At 38.3% G+C, this 20638-nt stretch overlaps 1 protein-coding gene across 6 annotated transcripts in view; it reads left to right on the forward strand.

Moving 5' to 3' along the window:
• The window catches only part of LOC119539344 (24-hydroxycholesterol 7-alpha-hydroxylase), a 108703-nt gene that overhangs the window by 77181 nt on the left and 10884 nt on the right, over positions 1-20638 (forward strand). For all 6 annotated transcript variants that reach the window (XM_037842828.1, XM_037842823.1, XM_037842826.1 and 3 more), the window contains 2 exons: positions 8305-8400; positions 9274-9362. In XM_037842828.1, coding sequence (XP_037698756.1) covers positions 8305-8400; positions 9274-9362 — 185 coding nt within the window. The remainder of the gene's footprint in view (positions 1-8304; positions 8401-9273; positions 9363-20638) is intronic.

Raw genomic sequence — 20638 nt, forward strand, 5'->3', positions numbered from 1 at the left:
GGAGCAAGCAGGAAAGGAAACTAGAGCTTTCTCCTGGAAAAGAGGAGGTGGAGCTGACAGAAAAATAAATAAATAAATAAAAACGGGCTTTTATAGCCTGCTGAGCTCAGAATACTGAACAGGGCTGTTTCCCAAGAAAAGGGGAACTCAGAACTGGGTACCAACTCCAGTTCTTGCCTGCTGAACTGGAGGGCTGGGGACTGTGTCTGAAAAGGGGACTTCTATTTTCCTTTTTTTTCCCTCTCATTCTAAGTAGCTTATTAGAGAAAGCCTCAGGCATTTTCCATTATCAGGACTGACCCAGGCAAGGGTGGAGTTAAGATAGTCAAAGGAAAACCTCAAGTGTAGAAGATAATTCCCTAAGGGGCTTATCTTCCCTGAGAAAAGGGGTGGGGGATGGTGGCACCCAGCTCAAGTGACAGCCCTCCCTCAGAGAACTCAGACCCCCAGGGCTTGGAGTGGGCGGCGGGGCAGAAACAGCTTAAGCTTGGCTTCTGACCCTCTCAGTCCCTGACCAGGACAGGTCCACTGAGAGTGAAATGCACCACACCTCTTTATGCCAGTGGAGAGCTGCAAAATGACAAGTGGCACCTGCTGGGCAGGATAGGAAAAGCACGGAATCTAGAGGTCTCACAGGAAAGCCTGACAATTTTCTCAGTCTCATCCTCAGGGAAACCTGGTATGAATATAGCTTCCTCCTGAGACCTGGACCTATCTGGTCTGGGAAAATCTGATTGTAGTAATCAAGGAAAACAGATGCCTAGACAACAAAAAACTATGAATCACACTAGGAAAAATGAAGATATGGCCCAGTCAAAGGAACAAACTTACACTTCAACTGAGATACAGGAGTAGAAACAACTAATTAAAGATGTTCCAACCAATATGGGAAATCAATTCAAAAATCAAATCAACAACTTGAGGGAAGGTATGGCAAAAGAGATGAAGGATATGAAGAAGACATTGGGCAGACATAAGGAAGAACTCGAAAGTTTGAGGAAAAAAATGGCAAAACTTATGAGAAGGAAAGGCACAATAGAAGAGATGAAAAACACAAGGAGACTTATGACACCACATTTGAAGAGGCAGAAGAAAGGATAAGTGAACTAGAAGACAGAACATATGAAATCCTACACTCAAAAGAACGAATAGGGAAAAGATGGAAAAATATGAGCAGGGTCTCAGGGAATTGAATCACAACATGAAGTGCGCAAATATATGTGTCATGGGTGTCCCAGAAGGAGAAGAGAAAAGTGGCAGAAAGAATAATGGAGGAAATAATCATTGAAAATTTCCCATCTCTTACGAAAGACAGAAAGCTACAGATCCAAGAAGCACAACGAACCCCAAACAGAATAGATCTGAGTGGACCAACTCCAAGACACTTAATATGCAGATTATCAAATGTCAAAGACAGAGAGAGAATCCTGAAAGCAGCAAGAGAAAAGCAATCCATCACATACAAGAGAAGCTTGATAAGACTATGTGCAGATTTCTTAGTAGAAACCATGGAGGTAAGAAGTCAGTGGTATGATATATTTAAGATACTGAAGGAGAAAAACTGCCAACCAAGAATTCTATATCTGGCAAAACTGTCCTTCATAAATGTGGGGGAGTTTAAAATATTCTCAGACAAACAGACACTGAGAGACTTTGTGAGCAAGATACCTGCTCTACAGGAAATACTAAAGGTAGCCGTTCAGGCAGATAGGAAAAGACAGGGGAAAGAGGTTTGGAGAAGAGTGTAGAAATGAAGGCTATCAGTAAGGGTACTATATGGTCTCACTAATATGGACTAACATTGATGAGGAAAATTTGAAAGTTGAGAACACAGGTTATGAGGAAATAGAAAGAGGTTCAAGATCAGGCATTTGATACTGAAGGAGTATAGAAGGTTTAACAGGATTGACTATATAGTTTCAGAAATGGCATGGATAGCACAATAGTGTGTGATGGTAATACAATATTGTAAGTACTTTGAACAAAGATGAGTGTGAGTGCATTTGAAAGAGGAAGGCTAAGGGCATGTATGACATCAGAAGGACAGACAGACAATAAAGACTGGATTGTCTAACTTAGCAAAACCTAAAGTAGTCAGTGATAGTGATTAAATGTACAAATATTATAATGTTTTTAAATGGGGGAGAACAAATGAATGTCAACATTACAAGGTGTTGAAAATTGGATGGTATAGGGGAAAAAATACAATCAATGCAAACTAAAGTCTCAAGTTAATGGTAATATTGTAAGATGCTTCCCTAATTGTGACAAAGGCAATATACCAAAGCTAAATGTCTATAAGAGTGGGACCTAAGGGAGTGATAGGGGATTCTTGGTGGTGTTGGTGTTGTCTGACCATTTCATTGTAGTTTATTGTTATTTTTCTTCTATCTTTTGTATTTTTATTCTTCATTTTTTTTCTCCTTTTACTCTTTCTTTGGGGAAGACATGGAAATATTCTCATATAGATTGTTTTGGTGACTGCATAATTAAGTGCTTATACTGGGAATCATTGATTGTTTACTTAGGGTGTATGGTGTGTAAATAAAACAGTTTAAAAACTAAACAAAGGGATACAAGTGTGGAGAAAATGTGAAGAGAGGGATGTACCTATTCCCTGTTGGTAGGGAGGTAGAATGACACAGCCCAGCTGGAAGGGAGTGTGGTAGTTCCACAGCAAGCTAACTATGGGGTTGTCATGTGGTCCTGCAACCCCATTATTGGGTATATGCTTGGAAGAACTGAGAGCCAGGACATGAATGGACATTGCACAGTGATGTTTGTGGCAGCAAAATTCACAATTCTCAATAGATGGAAGTGGCCTAAGATTACATCAACTGATAAACAGAATGGTGAACTGTGGTGTATACATACAATGGAATACTGAATGGCGGCAAGAAGAAATGAAGTTGTGAGGTATGCAACTAGGTGAATGGACCTTGAGGACCACATGTTGAGTGAAGTAAGCCAGAATAGAAAAGACAAACATTATAACGCCCCACTAATACAGACTAACTCTTATGTGCAAACTCTGAGAGTTGAATCTGAGAGCATAGGTTATCAGGGGAAGGCTTATGGTAAAAGTTCCTAGACTGTAAGTTCTTACAGCAGTCACATCTATTCATGAGTTGTAAACAGTTGTCTCTAAATTCTGAGATGCTAAGCTGTTTGTATATAACCTGGTTGGGCCTTGGAACTTCGGATATCTGTGTGACACCTGAGACTCAGAGCCAGAGCTTAGCAGCTATGAATGTCACCATTACCACGTAGAGCAAATGTTAAAAGAAGCTGAAAAAAAATCAGACTTCAATTAGAGATTATGAAAGAAATGGACTTGATTAGAACTAAGGTAAACCAGACTAAAGGGAAAAGGATAATATTGACTGTGTTTTAAAACCTCAATTTCTGTGTGAGACCAAAGGAAGAGATGTTTGTTTGGTGCAAAATTTATATTTTCTGTAGCATGCTATGTAAGTTAACTTGAATGATCAGTTTATTCAAACACCGTAATTAATAGAACCTTGAAAAGGAGATGAGATCTGGTTGACTTGTACAGGTTACTGTGAAATCTTGATATATGCCAGAGTAATTTGGGCAGAGAATAAAAAGTATTTGCAAAGCCCCTTTGAGGGACTGGGGGAAAATGTGGAAACATTAAACATCCCCCCTGGGAAATTCCTGATATTCTTAGCAAGCTTTGGGGACTACTATTGTAGTAGGCCAAGTCCTCAGTCTTGGGGCTTGCCCTTATGAGGCTTGTTACTGGAAAGGAGAGGCTATGGCTAGTTATAGTAGTGCCTAATAGTCACCCCCAAAGAACCTCTTCTGTTGCTCGGATGTGGCCTGTCTCTCTAAACCAACTCAGCAGGTAAACTCACTGCTCTCCCCTCTACGTGGGACATGACTCCCAGGGCGGGGGAGGGATGGGGTGGTAAATCTCAATGGCAACGTGGGACATAACTCTTGAGGATGAGCCTGGACCGGGCATCATGGGATTAAGAAAGCCTTCTTGACCAAAAGGGGGAAGCGAAATGAAACAAAATAAAGTTTCAGTGACTGAAAGATCCCAAATGAAGTCGAGAGGCCATTCTGGTGGTTATTCTTACGCACTATATGGATATCCCTTTTTAGTTTTTAGTGGATTCAAATAACTAGAAAGAAATCCAGTATCCTTGATTTTGAAAATGATCATATAACTGTATAGCTTATACGGTATGACTGTGTGATTATAAAAACCTTGTGGCTCCCACTCCCTTTATCCAGTGTATGGATAGATGAGTAGAAAAAGGGGGACAAACAGTAAATGAATAATGGGGGTTAGGAGTATGAGATGTTTTGGGTGTTCTTTTTTACTTTTATTTTTATTCTTATTTTTACTTTTTTGGAGTAATGAAAATGTTCAAAAAATTGATTATGGTGATGAATGAACAATTATATGATGATACTGTGAACAACTGATTGTACACTTTGGATGATTGTATGGTGTGTGAATATAGCTCAATAAAATTGCATTAAAAAAAAACAAAACAAAACGGTATACTCAGATGTTCAGATGGATAGAACAGACTGGAGAAATTGCAGAGAAACGTATCTCCTTGTATTAATAATTTAAATAAATGAATTGTTATAAATAAATGAAGAGGGAAGAAATTAATATTTGGTTACATATAACTGGTTAAAAGCAGGTATTTTTTAAGCTTCTAGCTTAATGGTACTTGAACTTTTTGGTCTCAAGATCCCTTTACAGTTTTCAAAATTATTGGGGACCCCCAAAGAACTTCTGCCTATGTAAATTATATCCATCAATGTTTACTGTCTTAGAAATTAAAACTGAGAAGTTGTTAAAATATTTATTTGGTAATTCATTTAAAAATAACAAGGAAACTATTGCATATTAACATGAATAGCTTTAGTTTTATGAAACATAACTACATTTTCCAAAAGAAGAAAAGTGTAGAAAAATAGCATCATTTAAAATTTTTGCATATCTATTTAATGTCTTGCTTAATAGATGACATCTGAATTCTTTACATGTATTTGCAATCAATAAGTTGCACTTTGTTTTTTGGTTGAAAGCTATGAAGAAAATCCAATTCACATAAACACATAGTTGAAAAAGGAAGGAGTATTTTAATAGCCTTTTCAGATATTTGTGAATATTCTTTGATACAACATTAAAACTCAACAAGTGGTAGTTTCTGAAGGGTGTGTTGCACTGTAGAATCTGAAAATATATCAGTGATTTTTTTTTACTCAGTTACATTAAAGTCCATTGGTCTTTCCTATACTTTGAATGGATCTTTAACCCAGGAATGATTTTGACCTTGCAAGCCTCCTGAAAAAGGTCTTTGGTGCTCTCAGAGGCTCCTAGACCACTATTTGGAAACTGCAGCTGTAGAGAGAAAGGGGCTATCTCAGCTTAGGATCAATAAGTGAAACTGCAAAAAGAATAGGCAGATTTGAATGTACCATACCAAAATTTAACATGTCCTAGTTTTTAAAGTATAACTCAAATTAAATGTAAAACAAAAATTAAGAAAAATGCCCTTATAAGTCAACGTAAGGGTAAATCATTTTAATATCAAAGAACTCATTCAGATCAACAAGTAAAGCACCCCTATCATGTGGATTAGTAGGATAAAACATGAGCACAGAAGTTTATAGTAGAAAATAACTTGTTAACATGCAAAAATATTTAACAAAGTCCCAATAGTTTAAATGGCAACCAAAAAGAACCTGTTAAAAATGTCAGATTAGCAGAGAGGAGGGAAATGAAACTGACACACTCCCAAATTTTAGTTAGAAATACATTTTCTTATAAAATTTGAGGAAACAATTGAACAATGTGTATAAATAGCTTTAAAAATAGCCATGTCCTTTGCTAAAGGAGCATCTGTGTTAGAAGAATTTGTGTTAAAATGTTTTGTAGAAGAAGATGATGATATTATTTGTAATAAAAAAACAGTTGGGAAGTGAATAAATTAATGGCTTAATCTACATAATGAAAGATTAAACAGTCATGGGGAGGGATTATTCACAATAAATATACTTTAAAAAGAAAACAACTACTTAGGTTATAATGTTAAGTGATCAGTCAGATTCAAAACTGATTATTCAGTAGGATCCAGCTATGTTTTCTTTTTGTTTCCTAACTACTGTAAGGTGAATGACAGGAGGGAAGTCCACCTAATTAATGACTGTCTTTGTGTTATGGCATTTTGGCAGTTTTCTTTTCTAACTCCTATTTTTCTAAATTTTCCAAAATTTTTGTAGAGAGCAGATTGTAGCAGGCAAAAGAGTTGTGTGTTTTTTTTTGGTTGTTTGTTTTGTTTTTTCCCCAGCCAATGCCAACCAAATTCCTTGCCAAGAGCTAGGAGAGAAAGGTGTGTACTATGGACCTCCTCTAACAGCTACTTTACCTTTGCAGGGCTCCTTCTTTCTCTTCCAGATTCTACATTCCTTGCACCCCTTGGCCCTCAGCACTGTTCTTGAGTTATAATGGAGGGTCTTGCCTTCCCATCCCTCTTCAAGAAAGCACCTTCTCCAGACAGCAGATGAAGCTCATTTGGCTCACCACTGTCCCTGGGAAGTGGGCTGGCCAGGTTCATTTGTCTGCCTAAGAGACACAGTTATTCTAATACAGAGACATGCTGATTTCCCGTTGCTAGTGATCTGTGTTCTGAGCCTACGACTGTTCTGCCTCCCTCTTGACCTTTCTCTTCATCTGTCATGTAAACAAAGACAAGGCCTGTTTAGACAAGGCATGATGATGCCTATTGGCTTGGAAGTCTCTGATACCACTAGCTCTAAAATTCCTTTCTGCCATTCATCAGTCTGGTTTTTCGCTGCTGCAAAAATTCCTTCTGGTCTCCTCCCTGTTGCTAATGTTAATTCTGTTCCTGAAGCTCCCTCCTCTACCAGCCTGCTTTGTAGGCTGCAACAGCCAGCAGTCTCCAAACCGTTATCATAGCAGGTCAACAGCAACTGAGAGGACTGTGAGGTAGGGGGCTGGGGGGGGGGGGCGGTGGCTGGGGGGCAGGGGAAAGACAAAATTTGTACTGGCTTGAGGCCTGTCCCAGGGCTGCCCAGCCCTGCTCACAAATACACATTAGGACCCTCCATTAGTGTTATCAGAGTCAATAATGACCTCTCCATTCTCGTTCTAGCTGAGGTAAAGTAGACAGGATTGAATTCTACAGGTCCCTTTCTACCTTAAAAATGGTAAGAGGGCACCAGCAAAAGCCTTACCCTCTTCCCAGCTTTAGGACCTTTTGCCAGTCCTCCTAACCCTGACAATTGCCAAACTTCAAGCAATATTCCGCTCCTTCTGGAGCCATTATGGGTTCTCGGCTGAAAAAAAAAAAAAAAATGGTGTCCCTTCCCCATACTCCACTCCCTGCTAGCATAAAAAAAATTTAAAGTATAAGATGCTAATATTTTGAATATTTGGTCTGAAAGTAAGTACTTTACAGATGTCATGAGGACATTTCACAATTGTGTAGGGTTGAATAGATGAGGCTTATGACTGTTAATGGGAGTTACTTAAAATGTCTTCACCTCAGTAAAGTCACATTCTAATGATCACACAGCTTGGGAGATCTCTTTGCCCATGGTTCCTGGCCTGAACGTGGTAATGAAAGAGAGATTCTATAAGACAGATTTTAGATCTTGGTGTAGTGTATACATGCTGAAAACCTATTGTTATGTGAGTGGGGAAAGGTAACGCAGACTCTGCTGCTTGAGGAAACATACCACTTATTCTCAGTCCCACAACTACTACCACCCCGTGTATAAAACTAACCAAATGCACAGAACTCACTTTTACTTTTGTCTTTCCAATCGTTTGACTTCGCATGCTTTCTTCCCTAACAGCTGCAGCTGGGGTGAAAAAAATCCACTGCCCCTGCCTAGACGCTACCATCAGTGTCCCCAGGGGCAGGACACCCGCTGCCCCAGAGCCAGTGCCTTCACCCCTGTCCCAGGATTAGAGTCCCTGTTCCTCAACCTGGAAATTCACTGTGGTTTTCATCATCCGGAGCACTTGTTGCAAACCCCAATATGTAATATCAAAAGCAGCATTAGAGTAGACTTAGTCTGCATTCCAAAATTTGGAGATTTATCTGATATTTTTATTCCACATAAGTTGGAAAATAGAAATGACTCATCCAGGAAGGAGTTAAATTTTCTCACTATCAGTTATAAGAGATGCATGCTTTTGTCACAATATAAGCAGTATTTTTAAAGACCCAAACTCTCTTTAAAACAGATTAAAAAATTTATTTGGATCCTATTTTTCTATCTTAGAATTACACTGTTCCTTCTGGTGACTTTTTGATGTTGTCTCCGTTTTGGCTACATAGAAATCCAAAGCATTTTCCTGAACCCGAATTGTTCAAACCTGTAAGTTACCTCTTTCAATATACATTGTCCTTTGATTTTAAGTTCTTTATATACAGAGAGTATAAATGCATAAACTAACCAGGACTAAATAATTAAGCACCCATATTTCACTGGTAATGAAGAACCAAGTTGGCTACAACATGGAGACTGGATTTGCAATGTAGAAGGTACAGCATTTACAAATCAGATAGAAGAGTTTTTGGAATAAGCTCCCTAAACTTTAAAATACATTTTTATCTACAACCAGCATGTTAAAGTGTTAAAGTAAATATGCCTGGTTCTGATAAAAAACTTACTTCATGTTCTTCTTCAGGCAATTGCTTCTGTTATTGGTTTCCAAGGGGTACAAAAAATAAGAATAAAGCAAATTAAAACCATGCTCTGTCATTTCTTAGATTTGTGGAGTTATGGGGCTCCACATAACTTAAGAGGTCATGTCATCTGTTTTCTGCCTTTAGGTAGAACTGTCAAAAATGGCATCCACACGTACTCACGCTGCATCCCCAGCTTTCTCCAACAGGCAAGGCTGTCAGTGTCTTGTTACTAAATTTATTACCAAGAGCAATTTTAAGACGGAGTTTGAGACCCTTTTATAAATATTCTTCCTCTTCTGAGGTCAATTCTGCTGTTGATTTACATTATTATTTGCATTAACCACTTAGCAGAATTCTTTTTAAACCCTTTAATTTATAAGTTCATGTTCCAAAAACACAATTGTGTCTCATATTAATAACAGGTTGGAAAAAATTACCAACAACCCTGCAACTTTATATGCACGGATTAGCTGTACAAGGTCATTTTTAGCCTAGAGAAATAAAGTTAAGCTTATTTATATAAAGCTGATTTGGAAAAAAAAATGTTTTCTTCCCACAGGAACGCTGGAAAAAGGCAAATTTAGAGAAGCATGCTTTCTTGGACGGCTTTGTGGCATTTGGAAGCGGGAAGTACCAGTGTCCCGGAAGGTCAGTGAGACAGCTGGGCTACATTTATCCAAAAAGTCTGCAGAAAGATGATGGCTCAGAGGGGGAAAGACTTGGCTTAATCCCTCTATTCTTTATTATCAAATTACAAAATTCAGGAAACTGCATTTTGTCTTGTTGGTCAGTTGTATTGTGCAATGCCTCTGTGGGAATGTCTAAAGTGGCTTCTGATAAGGGACCTCATGAGAAGAAATTGCACTTGTAGCTGCCAGATAAAAGCAGGATTTAGTGACCAAATGCTCAGCTTTCATATAAAAAAAATTTAGTAGTGGTTTGAGTTCTATCTTTTTTAATGTAAAGATGGAAATGTCATATTCCCTTAAATGAAGCGTCATCATGAACGTTAACTGGGGTTAGAGAACATTATTAGCTTGGAGCATAGCAGCACCTTACTGGGTGGCTTTTTTTAATTGAATTAGTTTGTTTCTTATAAAAACTTACCTTTGATACCTTTTATAGTTAAATTAATTCAGCAGCAGGACTTCTCTTTAGTGTGATGTTCTGGTACAAGTGTCTGCCATTTAATTAATGTTGTTTTACGTTTATTTATTCACATAGCAAATGTTTTTGAGCATCTGGCCTGTGCTAGGTGCTGTGCCACACCAACCAGGAATAGAGCACTTAAGATGGTGGATATGGACCCTGACTTCATAGAATTTTGCACTCTACATTAGATAAGTCCCATTTCCTCACTAGCGATGATTCAGTTGGAGAAATGTTGGCACCTGTTTGTAGCTAAATCACACTCACTGAATGTACAATCCTTTTAAAATCTTATATCAGAAAAGTTGTAGTTTCTTGATTTAAGAAACCACGTCTTGAATATTTGAACAGTAACGCCAGTACATATTTGCAAATGGGACTGCACAGCATCCATTGTATCCCTCCCTCATTTCAGAGTGTCCATTTGCTTTTAGTAATTTACATCTTTCCTCACTCCTAGATGGCCCTAATTAGTCAAAGCCAGCCGTGGGAATTCTATCCTCCATTTTAGAAATTATTCCAGTAACATCTAAGCCTAAGAAAATTGGTGCCTGGTGTTTCCCTAGAGACAATTATCTGTCCTGGGATAGGCACTTGATCTAAACTGACCAATCAGACTGAAGGGAGAGACTTTTCTTCCACAATTAGGAGCGAGGCCTGTTCATTCTCTCCCACTGGATGTGAGCAAGGAAGCATGTGGTGCCGGTTGTTACTAGCAGCAAGTCCAAGATGGACAAGCCTTAGGGTCATGCAGAGTCTGTGGACAGCAGAGCAGAGATATGAAAGGAACCTGGGTCCGTGTGTTATCATTGAATCACTGAATTCATCAGTCCTGAAGAGCTCATCTACTTCCTGTTATGTGAGAGAATAAATGCCCTTATTTTCTGCTGTTTGAGTTGGGGGTTCCGTTGATTAGAGCAGAAGTCATGCTGATATACCCACCAAAAAGCACCAAAATTGAACATTTTGTAATTAAGTGTCGGAGACTCTGGGGACATAGGATAATTATCATCAACAACAGCAACAATATTCCGTCACCATCTCATCCTGCCTAGCATGTTATTTTCACTTTAGAGAAGCAGTTCTAAAACAGTAATAAATTCGTTGTTTTTGTCACCTACAAAGTATCAATGCCATATAAATAGGTCTTCCTAAAACAATAGAAAATATTACTTTTTTTCCATTTCCATTACCATGTATTTACAATAGCAATAGAGTTTATTATAACTATCTTTGAAAGTGAGCTAAAGTATTTCAAGCCAATGAACCATGTAATTTGGGCCAATAGTCAAGGATTAACTGATAATGATTGTTTCTAAAAGGGGCTATTACCGTATTACTGTAATATCTTTTGAGGCTGACAGACATTTGCCTGAGTTTGACAGTAATGGGTACAATAGAGTGGACCATGGCACTTCAACACAATAGTCTTATTTATACAGAAGCTATGTATTTTGTATTGTGGTAACAGATATATGTATTCATATACATAGCAAAATTTGCCATTTTAACCATTTTTCAGTGTACAATTCAGTGGCATTGTTTACATAATTACAAGGTTGTGCCATCACCACCACATTACCCAAACATTTTCATCATCAAAAACAGAAACTCTTTACCCACAAAGTAGTAACTATCCATTTTCCCCATCCCCCAGAAACTATGCATTTTTAAAATGCACCAAGCTCTTACTATATGCAAGACAGTAAACTGGGTACTGCAAAGGTTTCAGACACGAGTAAGACATGTTCTCAGCCCTCAAGCGATGACATCTTGGTAAGGGCAAAGAGGATACCAAGTTCATCAAAAGCAGGAGGAGAGACACCCAAGCACCACACTGTGGAGTCTCCAGAGAGAGGGTCCTTCTGACTAGGGTGGTCTTGGCCTTTGAAGGACTGGACAATTTTCTAGTCTGAGGAAGTAGAATGCACAGAGGGTCGTTAAGAATAAAGTTATGTAGGTTAGGGATTAATAGTTTTATTGTTATTGGGAAAATATTACAGGAAGAGGAGTGGTGGGAAGAGAGTGGTAGGAAGTGGGGCTGAAATGGTACATTGGCCAAGTTGGGAAGGCCCTTTAATGCCTGGTTTAGGAATTTTTACTCAGATCAGTAGGCACATATGTAATATTAAAAGGTTTTGGGTAAGGGAATGATACCAGAGAAATTGGTGGTATGTACTGGACTAGGGTGGGGCATGACTTAGGTTTTGTGGACATGCTGATATTCCACATGAGAGACATGGAGAGGTAGAATCTACCAAATTTAGATTATGACTAGAAGTGGAGATCAATGGAGAAGGATTTGAGGTTTACTGTGGGTTTGAATCTAGGTGGCTGGAAGAGATGGTAGAAATAGGGAAATCAGGAACATGAGGTGGTTTGGGGACAAGATGTTAAGTTTTCCTTTGAAAACTTCAAGTCTGAGGTGTGGTAAAAATATGTTCCATAGAACCAAAGTCTATAGGCTAAATAAGAATGTCGAGTAAATATGACTTAGTTAAAAACACTCATCAAGTCTAGTTTTCTATTTTCTGTCTTAAAAATTTCTTAATTATAGTTTTCCTTTACTATTTTAAAACAGCTAACCTAGGAAACATTTCATTTTTAAAGACAGAAACAAAACAGAAAATTGTACAGGAAAACAAATGACTTCATTTGGACAATAGATGCCAGCATAGATCTTTCCACTACAAATTTAATCCCATAAGCCCTTGGTATGAACCTCAGAAAATTACACCCATTCTTAGTTTGTGAACCAGGAGCCAATTTATTTTCTCATGTACCAAATACTCAGTGAGTCAGAGAAAGTTGCCTGTAATGTAGCTGATGATCAAAGTTTGTCCTGAACACATACTCTTGTGCCTTGCAGCTGTCACATCTTGGAGTTCAGGCTATTGAAGCAGTATGAGAGCCATTCTCACAAGTGAACACAGAGGGTTTTGCTGAATTTACTAAATAAGTACTTGGTGCTGCCATTGGCTGCCAACCAAACATCAGAATGCTAGAGCTGTAGTTCTTCTTTGTTACAATGGGGATTCTGAAAATAACCTTGGAGCAGGAACCCCTTGATAGGTATTTCCCTGTAGCTGAGAAGCTCCTGAGTACACATAGGAAGGGAAGTCTCCCCAGTAATTTTATTGCTGAAAAAGTCTGGTGGTTTTGCACAAAAACAAACAGGAGAAAGCAACATAAACCACCAAAGTAAAGAGCCTCATTACAGTGGAAATTCTCTTCTTAAACTGTGAGGTTTAAATGAAGGAAGGAGACAGTGGATTTCCAGTGTTGAGAAAACCTTTTTTTTTTTTTTTTTTTTATTAAATTCAGTTTTATTGAAATACATTCACACACAATACAATCATCCATGATATACAATCCACTGTCCACAGTATGATAACATAGTTATGCATTCATCACCACAATCTATCTCTGAACATGAGAAAACCTTCTTTGATGTCTCTCTCAGAATTGATGATCTTAGCACAGAGGGATGTGCTATACCTACCCTTGGAATGCACACAAGAGCCAACAAGTTGATTTTCCCTGGTTCCTTTCTCTGCAAAAGGATGCCTGGTTGGCTCTATCATTGTGTTAATTGACATGGCTAAATTCCACTGTAAAACAATAGCCCCGATCCTTAGCAAGATTAACCCACTTACATAGGCATGCTTGGATAAGAAAAGGGTGTAGTACAAGTAAGGTAGCAGTACTTGAGAATTGGAAATGAAGCAGGGATTCCTCAGGAATAGGAGCTGTGATTTCTACTTTTTGTGTGTTGGGGTCCATCATATATCCTAGGGTAGTGCTAGGCCATAAAATCATGGACTTGTCACAAATTACTAATGAAAATCCCACAACTTTTGGGAAATTAATTCAAAGCATAGGTCCAACTGATAGTAGCTTAGTAGTATTATTCAACCTAGCAAACATCTCTTGAGCACCTAGTATTAATATGATTTTTCTTTCATTCAACAAATATTTACTGAGTGCATGTTGAATGGCAGGCAGGGTTGTAGGCACTAGAGTTACCTTGGGAAACAAATCAGATGAGGCCTCTTCCCTCAAGGAACTTATGTTCTGACTCACTTTTTGAAACAGTGGGGGAGATTCATAGATGCATAACATTCCTGAATCACTTATAATGTAGGTGGAGAGATGGTACACAGCAACATTAGAGAAAAAACGTTCTACTTAGCGTAAGATGGCATATGAGAAATATCAGATGACTCATGTACACAGCAACTGCCATAAGAGTTCTGAAGAAGGGAGATTAGAAAATGCTTTGTGGGCTAGATGGGAATAATCAATAAACAACATAGAAGAAAGCACAATTAGAAGAGAAACACGGGGCAATGTTAATGGAGGAGTTATACTTGAGATAAAAGAGGTGATTGACAGGGTTTCCAAGAAAACTGTCAAATATTTTCTCCAATTTATATTGTTTATATTCTTTCTTTCAGACAGTAATGGGTATCCACCTACTGTTTAGCAAACACTCATTGAGAGCCCAGAGTTCATACCAGGGTCCACATTCAGGGATCAATTTTTGGTGATGTTAACAAATTACCTGTTAACAGTAAAGTAATCCTGTTACTTTGAGTGTTCCATGCATATATTCTTATTTTCCTCATACTGTTTCTTATCATGACTTTCTCCTTATTACTTAAATTTGCTTTTACCTTGAGAAAATCTTCTTCCAAAAACCCCTCCCAGAGGTGCAGTGGTATCAAACTTGGAGGGAAGAAAAAATTTGTTCTCATAGCAATGTAATGTATCTATATGTTAATGATGGCAAGACAACTATGTATCTGAGATTTGTGAAGCTCTGAACACAGTTGTTTCTATATATTTATTTTAAACATAATGTAATTTTAATAGTTGTTCCTTATTCAGTAAAATATCTTTGCACAATCTTCTTGTATTTGAAAAGGGCTGTGAATAGTTTTTTGCTCTTTTATACTTAGAAATAGCTGATTGCTTTTGAGGAGTGTGCAAACTCAAATCCCTATTGATTTCACGAGAAGTTGAAAATCCAGTTTATTCAGAGGAATTTGTTACATAAACAAATGCATTCCCTCGACTTCAGTTGCTAAATAGAATTGGCTGAACTATATTTATTTATGTAGTCGTTCTCTAACATTTTCACCGTAGTGTGCACACATACTTGAGGGTGCATATAAAAAAGGGTTAGGAATGACAATGAGAAGGACGGATGTGGTTCATTCCAAGACTGGGAGCCAGGCTGTCAGAATCCTTTATTAATTTTAGCCATGCTTTTCTCTTTTTATTCTTTACTAAGGATCAGTGACTCACTGAAAGAAGCACAGAAACATTGGCACAATTGCAGCCATCATTTTCCCAGCTATATCATTTTGGCACTTTTGTTATGAGGCTGAGATTTAAATCTGTCAAGAACAGAAGAAGCAATTCAAGAGTGACTTAAAATACTTAGGCCAAAGTGCTTTTGAAACAAACATGTTCCTTTCTGAGCAAAGATTTCAGAAAAGACCCCCTTTTCCTTTTATTTACGAAAAGATCTCCCACCACTCTGGTACAGAGAATACCTGGACAGGATTTGTATCAATGCAGAGAAAGCTTTTGGCTGGGTAGCTCCCCTTTTTGATGGGCTTTCTCACTCATCAAAATAAGAGACTCCTCTTTAACAGGTTAGGTGTCTCAGCTGTTGAGAAAGCTCTAGTTCCTAGGAAAAGAGAACTGGAATTAAAACTAATGTATCACAATAGAGCCCATTGGTTGTTATCTCCCTATCACCTCATCTCCCCTTCTTCCTTTCTAATGAATCTAATTTCCATAAGATCCATCTGATTCAAATGTAGGGGTGGAGCCCTTTTTCCTGTGCAGCCAGCACATTCCATTCCTAGCCCCTCCTTCCCTTCCCATGGTGATTGGTTTAGGTGTTGGCAGATGTTTCAGCAGGCCAATTAACCACCAGGGTTTTTGTGAGATTTCTGGGTCAAAAATGATCATTCCCTCCAGGATATGAACAGGGAGGCAAATGGTACCAGAAACTGTTAGCAGCAATTTTGAAATGGTAAGAGCAGATAAGTTGGGATGAAGTTGATTCCACAGAACAGAGCAGAAGAGGGATACTCGCTTAATGGTAACATCCTCGAGCTGCTGGAGTGATCTCTGCCTGAGTCCAGCACCAGCTCTAGGTTTTTCAGTTACATAAAGCAATGCATTCTCTTCAGTATGGAAACCAATTTGATGTGGATTTTCTGTTACTTGCAACCAAACGCATCCTAAGTAATATAATTCTCCAGATCTACTGAATCAGAAACTCTAGGGCTGAGGGCCAGCCGTCTGTGCTTTAGCAAGCCATCCACATGACTCTAAGGCATGCAAAGTTTAAGGACCCCTGGTCTAGATTATTCTGCCTCTGCCACCAATTTGATTTTATTTTCCTAAAAGATTCCTTAGGGGGGATGAGGTTGTGGGAAAAGTTACTCCCTCTTCAACTTTAATAACTGTGCTTCAATGTAGGATGCTCGTGAAACTATGCCTGTATGCTGCCTTCTCTGAATTCCAGGACAAGATCATTCTATTTTCATAAGCTGCAGCTGGTAGCAACTAGCAATACACTTCAGAGCCCCTGATCTTGGCAGCAGTGGCAGTTTTCCAGCCCAGGCTGGCATTGCCCTCAATGACTTGTAGGAGAGGGTGGGGGGTTCCCCTTTAAAAATGAGGGAGGATTCAGTTTCAAAATCAAGATATCTGAAACTAAAATCATCATTTCTCCCAATCCTACCATTCCTTCAATACACTTTATATCTTTTAGATATGCCATTGTCCTCCTAGACACATGGGCTTTTGGAGTTAGTTGACCTTTCTTCCTCTCTCTCTCTGGGCTTTCATGTCCCTTCCTACCTCCTAAACCAGGTATTCATCGTTTCCACAACAGAAGATTATTATAGTTTCTAACCCATCTCCCTGGCTCTATTCTCTCTCCTTTCCATCCAGTTTACTCACTACATACGGATTAATTTTCTGCAAATAATCTCTGATTATCACTTTCCTGTTGAGACTATGGTGCCACTAGCCTGCAGGCCAAACTCAGTAGCCTAGACATCCAGGCTGTTGATAATCTGCCACCAATTGTACCTTTCTAAACATCTGGGAGTCCCCTCCCCAGAGGGTCAGCTTGCTGTTCCTGACTGTAGAGTGCACCTTTCTTCTGTTGCTCAAGCTATTTGCTGGCTCTGGAATGGCCCTCACTCAACATGTCTTCTTATTTAAAGCCTGTCCTTCTGTCAAGGTCTAGCTCAAGTTTCACCTCCACATAAAATCATCCCTGATTATTCCAGGTCATTGTGCTTTCACCACAAATTGCCACAGTCCTTTTGTTTTCAATATTCTTGTGTTTCCACCTTTATCTGATATTGTTGCCTTTTCCATCTCTCCTTTTGAATTACTAGCAGCATGAGGGTAGGATGTGTGTTTTGCAGGACTTCATATTCTCAGTGCCTTATGCACTGTTCCTTGAAGAAGTATCTACCTACAAATGGGGAAAACATGCAAGTACTAAGTATTTAAGGAATTTTCAAGCATGTTTATATTTTAATGAACTTTATTTGTAGATGTGTAATGTTGTTCCTGTAAGTGTAAAAAGTAAATCTGCTATAAATAATATGCCTCATTATTTTCACTGTTTTGACAGTAAAAGTATTAAGAAAACATTCTTAACATGTACACAGCTCAGTTTGCTTCTGAAGAGCTTTTGTAAAAATACAGATTTATGAAGCCCATTTTCTTTGACATAAAAATATTTTAATGTCATAGGAATATATATGTCAATGTCTGGTATTTGAGATATCAAACAAAATTCAATTACAGGTTAAAGGTTGGAAAAACAGTATCCACTTTTTTGCCAATGCAGAAAAATTTTAAAACTTTATTTAGTGGGTAATTGAGATAATTCTACTAGCATATCCAAATATTTGAATTTGGAGAAAATAGTATTAAATTCACCTTAATTTTCCTTTAATCAGGATATTAAAATGTTTAGAGCTAATACTATACCTGACACTAAAATAACAAAGCTAACTAAATTCTAAAAATAAAAGGAGAAAAATATTAAATTCTCACTAATTCAAAGAAAAGTATGGATTGGCCTAAAACCTGAATTATATTTTTATTTAAGGGGAATATATTTCTATGATTTTTAAGAACATTACCAGAACTAAAGTTTGTTCAGAAAACATTGCCTAACTGAGTTCTAGTGGAAACCTATTTTAATGGATTGATAAATATTATTTCTAATTATTCTAATCAAAATATTCATGGTATTAATAAAAGTTTAAAATTGTCCTCTTAAATAGCTTATTAACCTTGGTCTTCTTTACATTATTCAATTGTTTAGCAAACCCTTTTTGAGATACAGGGAGTATTTATTGAAGACCCATTATGTGTAATAGTACTTAATCCCTATTTTCTCACATGAGCAAAATTTTTCAATAGTACAGTTTATTCACTGGGTTCATAGCACTTTCAGGATCAAAGTCCCAACACTGTCTCATGGCAAATTCCAAACCCCTCCATGAACCAGCTTCTCCTGCTCTGTCCAGCTCCATCTCTCATCACCTCACCTTTTGCACAGAGTCAGCAACTTCTGGGCACCTAGGTGTTCCAGGGCCCCTTTTAAGTCTGTGCCTTGGAACATGTTATCTGTCTGCTAGAGTGCCTTTGTACATTGGAACAGCTCTCCCAATGCCCTGCCAAATTGTTTATTGTCTTTATTGTTTTCGGGCAGTGCCTGGCCTAATAGCTTCTCCTTTAGGGACCTGAGAGGAAGAGAGCCCTGTGTGGGTCCTTTACCTCAGGGTGCTATACTCAGAGAAGTTGGGAATCACTGCACTGGTCTGTAGCAAGCTAATGTTAGAAAAGGGCTTAAAACAGGGTTAAAAGAAAATTGGATTTCTTTGAAAAAACTACAAAACTTTTCTAATCCACAAATGCACAATTAGCCAGTATTTTTCTAGTGCTGCCAGGTAAAAATTGAATATTGGGGAGTCACCATTTATTCTATTGCATATGACATCAACTTAGCTATCTCAAAGAGTGATCTCATCTAATTTACTTCTAGGAAGGGACCTAAGCACTAGAAGCATTGGTCATTTTAAGTATAGAAGTAGGACTTTAATGTCTAATTCCACATGTTGGTACTCCTTGCCACCTTTCTCATTTCATAAGGTGGCTTACTCCTTCCCTTATTCCATGCTACTCTACTTTATTCCTTGCTCTACTTTATTCCCAGGGCTTCTGAGACACAACTCCCTTTTTGTCATTTTACCTTCTGTCTACTTCTTCTCAGGCTCCTTTCTCATCTTTCTGACCTCCAAGTGTTGGAGTGCCCCAGGGCTCTCTCCTCGGATTTATCTTTTCTATTTAATTCACTCCCTAAGTAAACTCATCCTGTCCCATGGCTTTAAATAATTGTCTGAATGCAAAGACTCCTTTCTTACATCTGTTATCTCTTCAGCCTTCAGTGACACCCTCCTAAAATTTGCCCAGCTTCCACATAACCTCCTTGAGCTGTCCAAAAGGCATTAGTCAATAGCAAGCTGTACTTAACAGGTCTGAAACTGAGCCCCAGCCTTCCTTCTGTTGTCCCCATTGCTAAGGTAAATAACAGCTGTCTCTTTCTGTTTCCTCAGGCCAAAAACTTTGGAGTCATCCTTGACTCCTTTATATTTTTCACATCTATATTCCAAATTATCAATCCATCCTATAGATTGTTTCTGGACTCTTAACTTTGGCCCAGAACCACTGTTTCTACTATCCCAGTCCAAGTCGTCACCTGCTATTATCTGGAAAGTTGTAATGGTGTCCTAGTCAGTCTTTCAGCTTCCATCCTCATCACCTGACATTCTTCATGCAACATAGTATCAAGAATATCCTTCTATAACTTAAGCCAACTTTCCTCAAACCTCTCCAATGGCTTCCCATTTCAGAAATTAAAATGAAGTGTTTAATATGACTTACAATGCCTGAGATATTTCTCTGACATCATTTTTTTTCCCATGCACCCTCTTTGTTACTCATCTCTACTAACACTGGCCTCCTCGTTATTCCTTGTTCTCCTACTTCTGGGTTTTTGCACCTTTTAATTTCTCTGCATGGAATACTGTGCCCCAGATATTCACATGGCTCACTCTCTTACTTTAGTCCAGTGTCTGCTAAAATGTCACCTCATCAGAGAGGCCCTCTTATCTAAAAAATATTTTCACTCACAACTCTAGCACTCCTTTATCTCTTACCTTGCCTTATTTATTATTTTTGTACTGATTACCACTTGATATATGCATTTCTTATTTCTCTATTATCTGCTTACTCCCTCTGTTCTAGAAATTAAGCTTCATGAGAGCAAGCATATTTTTTTTTACTGATGTAACTTCATGCTTAGAAGAGTAGAAATCACATAAAGACACTCAATAAGTATTTATTGATTGAAGGAATGGAGATCTTATTTTACTATGAGAATTCTTAACGCGTAACCCAAGTGTCAGTTCACTCAGTTCAGTGTTCCCCTAAGGGTCACTCCCTTCTAGTATTTGGGGGAGGAAGGCAGGTGTCTTACGTCCACACCCTAGCTGTCTACTTAGAATTTGCCCCTTAGTATTCTGCCATCTTTACTGCACTCCCAGCTCCTCCACATGTTATCCCCAACCTCACTGAAAATGGGATGGTACTTCTTTCAAACTATCTGCAGCAGAAGAGTGACAGTGAGGCTCTTCTCACTTCTTGCACTCGTATCCTCT

The sequence above is a fragment of the Choloepus didactylus genome, chromosome 7 (assembly GCF_015220235.1).
Source record: "Choloepus didactylus isolate mChoDid1 chromosome 7, mChoDid1.pri, whole genome shotgun sequence".
In the NCBI taxonomy this organism is placed as follows: domain Eukaryota; kingdom Metazoa; phylum Chordata; class Mammalia; order Pilosa; family Megalonychidae; genus Choloepus; species Choloepus didactylus.